The sequence below is a fragment of the Panthera tigris genome, chromosome D2 (genome assembly GCF_018350195.1).
Source record: "Panthera tigris isolate Pti1 chromosome D2, P.tigris_Pti1_mat1.1, whole genome shotgun sequence".
Classification (NCBI taxonomy): Eukaryota; Metazoa; Chordata; class Mammalia; order Carnivora; family Felidae; genus Panthera; species Panthera tigris.
Genome location: NC_056670.1, coordinates 64,394,070 through 64,401,989, shown reverse-complemented (window position 1 = coordinate 64,401,989; position 7,920 = coordinate 64,394,070). Strand labels below are relative to the sequence as shown.

The 7,920-nt window shown below is 39.0% G+C and overlaps 1 protein-coding gene across 1 annotated transcript; it reads left to right on the top strand.

Annotated features, from left to right (window-relative positions):
- Positions 1-6,784: 6,784 nt before the first annotated feature.
- LOC102959351 (UBX domain-containing protein 8-like) lies at positions 6,785-7,670 on the top strand. Its single transcript, XM_042960667.1, is given in 2 exon segments — positions 6,785-7,036; positions 7,039-7,670. Coding segments are annotated over 2 exon segments (831 nt in total). The 3' UTR covers positions 7,618-7,670.
- Positions 7,671-7,920: the final 250 nt, after the last annotated feature.

Sequence of the window (7,920 nt, the reverse complement as noted above, 5' to 3'; positions counted from 1 at the left end):
TACATGTGAAAATGTGGCAAAATGATTTCACTTCCTTGCTTCGTGTATCTGCTACCTTGTCTTACTCCCCCCCTGAGACTTTGTGAGTTGGTTTTGTGATGTCTCTTAGTATACTATCACGTTCTGCACTCTGTCCGTTCTTATTCAAAAAAGCAAATGCATCCGGGAAAACAGCAGAAAGGAAAATGCCAGTGACTCAGGTATTATTTTTAAATGCATTCAAATGACTAAGAATGTTGAAATGCTTGTAACTCTGTTCATATAAGGCTTCGTATCCAGCATTACTAAAATATAAATGAAAGTAACATATAAATTAAAGCCATGGTTTCACATTCCATCATCCCTTTAGTGTTAATAAGTCTTATGTTTCTATTTAGACCTTGGCTTCTTCTATGTTTGGGATAAGTGGGAAGTGTTTGTCTAAAAGCCACTGAATAATGTGATGTAGATCAGGGACATTCTCACCTTCAAGGAGGTAGTGAGTCAGCAATATTTTTAAGGACCTATTTAAAAAAAATTCTTACATTGTTGTGAATTATGAGTCATTCACCACCTCCAATGAGTTGAGTGATTGATTGTGTCTTATGCATCTTTATATGCCCAACTCTCTGGATACAGAACCGTAAGATAGTTCAGAAAAAAAAAAAATACACACACACACAAACATAACGAGACATCTACTCTGTGCCAAGCATTGTTTTTGATGTTGGAGATTACAGAGATGATGATGATGCTATGCTTGCTGTTAGTGAGCGTACAAATTTGTAGGCTCACATTTAAGCATTATAAACAGCTTTAGATGAAACAAATAACAAAGTAAGTTATAAATAGATTTCTCTCGTGTTATTCTCATTTACCTAAAAGCTCTGTGAGAGGATTGACTGGGTCCTAACCAACTCCACATCTCTCCAAGTGCCTGCAACTTAATACATTTTTGTTAAAATGAACTTTGTGTTCAGAAGACAGAGCAAAACTTCCTGAAAAACTTTAACAATGTTATAAAGGCACAGCAAAAATGCAAAACAATAATTCAGGAATGATACAAAATGTTTATTTACCTCAATTCCATGGTTGAAGGCAATATAAGAAATACAATTCCTATTTCCTTTTTCTTAATGGAGCTTGTAACTTTATGGACAAGTAGCACAAACAAACGCTGAAAACATTCTAGAACATTTAGAAGGAAACATACAAATACATGGGAATACAAAATGCATGTGGTAAAAATGGTAAGGAGTGAAGACTACTCTTTCCCGAGGTATTTTTCAGTAGTTTAGCTCATTCTTTGGGAAGCAAGCACCTCTGCATTATGGCTAATCGAGGGAAAGGATGTGGCTGAAGTTAGGCGACAGGCAATGAAATCCAAAAAGCAACAGGTGCTTGCTTTGAATTTGTTATTAAATAAGCCACAATATCTGGCTTACTGGAGCATTTTGAAACGAGTCTACTCCTGTCATTAATACTCATAACATCTCACTGGTCATCAGAAAGCCATTCCTCTCTTCAATCCTTCACTTAAAATTGATAGTTTCTGCCTTCAGATTTCCCTCTTGGAGTACTTAGTGGTTTTAAACACAGTTAGCTATTCTCTATGAAATGCATTTCTTGTTAATCTAAAAAAAAGAAAAAAGTCTCTTTTAGTTCAGGACAACTGCTAGCAGAGACAAGTCAAGCCATTTAGATAGCTCTGCTCTATTTTCCTTTCAAATGTCTTCAGTGCCCCAACAATAGCAGATTGTCAGTTTTCTTTTCCATGGATTTTAGCATTTCTCCATCAAGTAATTTTGCTGCTAACCCCCACCACATGTTAGGGTCTAATGGCCTTATTTTATTTCCTGCTAGTTCCAAAATAATCCCATTTTCCCAGAATTCTATCTTCAGTGCCTCTAACCATCATTCATGTCCAATGGACAAAACAATAATCAAACTTCTGACACCCTGGGACACTGGCAATAGTCATCTACAGTAGCTTTCTGTTGCTATAAAACTTCCCACCTGACCTCAGGGAAAATCTGGGTAGAAAGAGGAAAGCAGAAGGACATCCTCATTGAATTTTCAGACTCTAGTCATTAAAGGAAAAATTATATATAGGAGGAGCACAAGGTTGAATTTAGGTTTATGGGGCCTGAACTAACAAAACATTGTGAACTCTTTTAAGAAAAAAAATATCGGGGCACCTGAATGGGTCAGTTAGTTAAGCATCTGACTTCAGCTCAATCAATAATAGCCAAAGTATGGAAAGAGCCCAAATGTCCATCAATGGATGAATGGATAAATAAGATGTGGTATGTGTGTGTGTGTGTGTGTGTATATATATATATATATATATATCTACAGTGGAGTATTACTTGGCAATCAAAAAGAATAAAATCTTGCCATTTGCAACTATGTGGATGGAACTGGAGGGTATTATGCTAAGTGAAATTAGAGAAAGACAAAAATCATATGTCTTCACTCCTATGAGGACTTTAAGAGACAAAACAGATGAACATAAGGGAAGGGAAACAAAAATCATATAAAAACAGGGAGGGGGACAAAACATAAGAGACTCAAAAATATGGAGAACAAACTGAGGGTTACTGGAGGGGTTGTGGGAGGGGGGATGGACTAAACAGGTAAGGGGCACTAAGGAATCTACTCCTGAAATCATTGTTGCACTATATGCTAGCTAATTTGGATGTAAATTTCTTAAAAAATCAAAAATAAAATTAAAAAATTAAAAAATATAAACTAAGAAACTAGGGACCTTTGCCTTAATGTGAATTCAGGAAAGTCGTCAGTCTTGGGTCTCTTACAGGTGCAAATCCTAGGATGCAGATTCTAAGGGATGGCAATATGTTATTCACTAGAAATTTTCTTAGGGGTAAAATGTCTGGCTAGAAAGTAAGACCCCAAATGCAAGTTCAAGTACACAACTATAGTCACGGCAGTATTTTGTTATAGCAAGAAATAAAACACATAGCTACTGACAGAGACAGTAGAAAAGAATATATAAAAGAAGAAAAAGTGAAGAAGCATGCCAGAATATTCCAGTGTTTCCCCTGATGGTGAAGGGGTCAAAAGATATCTTTAGGAGAATACAATTTCCAACAGGTGGCTTTTATTTAGAGTGTCTTGCTGAAAATGTACAATATAAAACATCCCTGCTGTTCCCAGCCCATCCTTATATCCTCATGAGGTCTTCAGAATAGGTTTTTTTGCTCACTAGTATAGTAGAGGGGAACTAGAGAAAGTTCCTCATTTTGCATCAACAAAATGAGTCAACATCGGCAGACACAAGGCAAGCATAGCTGCATCTGATACTTTATAACCAGAATAAATGCAAGAGTTATGATAGAAATGAATCACAACACGGGGGGCGGGGAGGGTCCTTTTGTGTGTTAGTTTAATACGGGAACGTTTTCATTTGACCTCTCATCGTCTTCATTTTACAGCTGGAGAAACAAGGCAAAAACCTAAGCATGTATGTGCTGTGTATAGAACTAGATTCTGTTCATCCCAGAGCACCAAGTCCTTTGACTCCAAATCCAGCTATCTATGTGTGGACCAAACTACTCTTACTTTGACTGGCTTAGTTAATCCCTTTTCTTTCCTCTTGTAGATAAAAGGGATGTCTTTAACCTGCACTAAGATCTGAGCATTGACATCTGCTGGGTATCTGTAAACTGAGCCAGCAGGAGCCCCAGAGCAGCACTCTCTCAAAGTCTGCACATTAAATCAGCGGAGCCTTGGTGCGAGGACATGAGAGCACCTTGTTGCCTGTTCTTTATACTCGAATCCTCTGTGATCCCCACGGCCGACTTTTAAGTTGGGGAATCTACTTGGAAACATTAAGCATTGATAAGACCCTTCTTAATAATGCTGTATGTTTCAAATTTAATGATTACATAAGAAGGGGGATAAAAAGGTCACATTGCCTTTGTTTTGCATTTTCTGGGCCAGATCTCATTATTTTAAAGGTCTCTGTAGTTTCTGATAACTTCTGTGAACACAATAAAATGCTAAGATTTTGTCTCCTCTGTTTTGTCTCCTTCTTGGCAACTTGTAGGTAATGCTCCCCAGCTGTTCTCTAGCCCACTGTATTATCTTCTATTCAGGCCTAAGAAAGACCTGTAGGGCAAGGTGTGGGTTCTGACTGAGCAGTGTGGCCTAGCACAAGAAATCCAGCTGTGTCTGTTAATTTCTGGGGTCTGGGAAACCCACATCGAACTTGGGATGGGCACAGGGCTGGGAGGAAATCGGTGGATTAAGAACCAATGGACCTCACCTGAAATGCTTTGATCAATTGCAATTTTGAGATGCTCATTTTCTATCTGTGTATAAGAAACTTGGGGTGCCTGGGTGGCTCAGTCAGTTAAGTGTCCAACTTTAGCTCAGGTCATGATCTCATAGTTCGTGGGTTTGTGCTGACCACAAACTGTCAGGCTCTGTGCTGACAGTTCAGAGCCTGGAGCCTGCTTCAGATTCTGTGTCTCCCTCTCTCTCTGCCCTCCCCCACTCATGATTTCTCTCTCTCTCTCTCTCTTTCAAAATAATAAATAAATATTTTTTAAATGAAAAATTGAAGTCTGAGATTACTCTAAATATGTACTGTTGAGTTCCAGAATACATGGAATATCAAAAACCACATTCACGATTCTTTTCTGACATATCTCACTCTGTCTCTAGAATCCAGAGTTAATTAGGGACACATTTTATCAGGCTTCTATTAGGTCATGCCCTTAACACTTCTGAGAATCCTTTTGTTCTGCTGAAAGAATTGAGTTAAATCACCTTAATCCTTCCAGAAATTCTTAACAAAGAATGGGACAACCACATATTAGACTTCCTTTGCCCTTAGATTGCATTTTAATGGTAGTGTCCAGTTTGGGACTTTGTCGTAAAGCTTCGTTCAAATAGCCAAAACTTTGAAATAATTAAATAATTGTTTTTTAGGTTGTTTTTTTTTTTTAATCTTGCAAATCTTGGAATGGGTGGGCTGTCTGTATTTCTTCTCAATTACGTTTACAAATCTTTTTGTGTGCGTGTGTGCTCATTTGTTTTGTAACAATACCTTCTCAGACTTACCTACGAACCACCAGCTCACAGTATCAATGTTGTGACTCAAAACCACCCAGCTGAAGGCTCACTTATTAATATGTCTTCTGTATTCCAAGTTGGCACAGGTGATTGATTTACCAAATATTTTGCCACTACATTATGTGGGTTATCACTTTGCCAACATCCTCTACATGTTTGTTCGCTGATCATTCCCAGCATTAAAGACAGTATTTTTTTTACTTTGGTTATGGTAACACACCGCTTTCAATGTCAATGTCTTTATCAGTCAGCAATTGTCCAATAATATTGCAAACTGTCAACATCATGCAACAACTAGCACTTCAACTGATTTTATGGGTCTGTACAGTGGATGCAGTTTGGCTTACCTAGACTAGCTCAGTACTAGGCTGCATGTGTATGTCTGCTGTACATATATATATATATTCTGAGGTCCATGCTGAAGGAACAGAAGCTATTCCCAGCATGCTCTTCTAATGGCAGATCGCTGGAGCATAAAAGGACAACCTTCTGAGCACAGTTAAAGCTTCTGCTTCCATTATATCAATTTAAATCCCATCAGCCAAAGCACATCACCTACCAAAGCCCAAAGTCTCTGCCCACTGTGAAGCTATCACAAGTGTGGGAATGTTATTATTCTTCTACAGGGAAATAATGAATTAGGGCCAATGATTTAATCTACCACAGTGTCTAACACATGAAAACCAGAAAACTTTCATGGACATTGAACAGTTATTTTTGGTCAAAAGAGTGAAAGAACAGCCCTTTGTACCATGTTATTGAATGTGGGGTAAGGGTAAAGCCAGTGAAGAAGGAAGCCAAATGAGCACATAAAGCAGAAATGTGAGAGACACAGAGGGCTCCCTTGATTCCTGACATCTTCCCCTTTCTTGCTCCCATATTCCTTCCCGAGCCTCAGAAGCTTTCTTCTGCTTCTTTGGGACTTTTACCTTATTCTTAAAATATATTTCAATTTTGGGGCGCCTGGGTGGCTCATTTGGTTAAGTGTCCGAATTCAGCTCAGGTCATGATCTCACAGTTTGTGGGTTCAAGACCCGGGTCAAGCTTTGTGCTGACAGCTCAAAGCCTGGAGCCTGCTTTGGATTCTGTGTCTGTCTCTCTCTCTGCTCCTCCCCTGTTCATGCTTTCTCTCTCTCATTCTCTCTCTCTCTCTCTCTCTCTCTCTCTGTCTCTCAAAAATAAATATTAAAAAAAAATTTTAAATATATTTCAATTTTATTCTTAAACTAGATCAATTGGTTTTCTTATAATTTGAAACTAGACATTACCAGTGAATACAGAAGGATGTTAATGAGGGCAAAATTCTATATTAGGTCCCCAATGTGTTCAACATCCCAGCCCTGGTGAGTAGGAAACTAGACTAGATGGTCTCTCAGGTCACTCCTAGCTTAACAATGTCGGGGGACCTTCCTCTGAGGGATCCAGCTGTCAGGCGGAATCAATGCCTTCATCACACTAGCACATGTTACTAATAGCAGTGAAAAACACCCCAAACTAGGTGAATAACTGAGCATACTTTAATGCTACACAAACAACTCAGTGTGTATATACTTTCCTGGAAGAGCATAACAATCATCTAAACATCTACTGTCTATCTTCTTTCACGGTCCGGAATAAGCACATTAACTCCGGATTGTCTTCTTTAATAGAAGTATGAAAAGAAAACGGTAGGGGCCTCCCGCCCGGACGCGGGGCTCCCGCTATCATGGTTTCTCGTGGGGTCATTGGCATTTTCCTCTTCTCTGCTCTCCCCCTCTTGTGTCTAGAGCTCCGGCGTGGGATCCCGGATCTAGGAGTTAAAGATCTAATTTTGCTGTGTGGCCGGATTTTCTTACTACTTGCTCTTCTTACTTTAATTATTTCTGTGACTACCTCATGGCTTAATTCATTTAAATCTTCCCAAGTGTATCTGAAAGAAGAAGAAGAGAAGAATGAAAAAAGGCAAAAACTTGCCAGGAAAAAAAACAACAAGAGGCACAGGGTGAAAAGGTCAGCAGATGCATAGAGAATGTTCTAAAACCTCACCAGGAGATGAAATTGAGAAAACTGGAAGAGCGCTTTTATCAGATGACGGGTGAAACTTGGAAATTAAGCAATGGTCGTAAACTTGGGGGTGATGAAGAATTGGTGCTTGAAAATGGGAGTCAGACATCTTTTGAAACATCAAACAGCAGAGAAGCAGCAAAGAGACGGAACTTGCCTAAGCCTCTAACCAAAATTTCACCATCTGCTGAACAGCCCACGCAGAAGGAGGTTCTTGATCTACCTGAAGAACCTCCTGAAACAGCTGAGGAAGTAGTTGCTGTTGCTCTCCGATGTCCAAGTGGGAGGGTCCTGAGAAGAAGGTTTTTCAAGTCTTGCAGTTCACAGGTCTTATTTCACTGGATGATGAAAATCGGGTACCACATATCTCTATACAGCCTTTCTACTTCCTTTCCCAGAAGGCCTCTGGAAGTAGAGGAAGGCTGGTCCCTGCAGGACATTGGAATAACTATGGATACTGTACTCAATGTGGAAGAAAAAGACCAGAGCAACTAATTAAGAAATGAGAATGACCTGTTTTACATAAAATCAGTTATGCCATGATCTTACAGGACAATAAAGGTTTCACATTAAAATCATGCCATACCTTGATTGAGCTCAAGGCAATAAACACTTTAATGTTGATATCCTCAGGAATGTATAGACACGAAGGATTAGAAAAGGATTGCTCTCTGCATATAATAGTTTTTGGAATGTGCCGTCATAATGTACCATCTGAAAACTAGATAAAAATGTGTACAGTAAGGCACTCCATGATTTGTATTTTTCCTAGCTGACATCATTTATCACTGTGTTGAA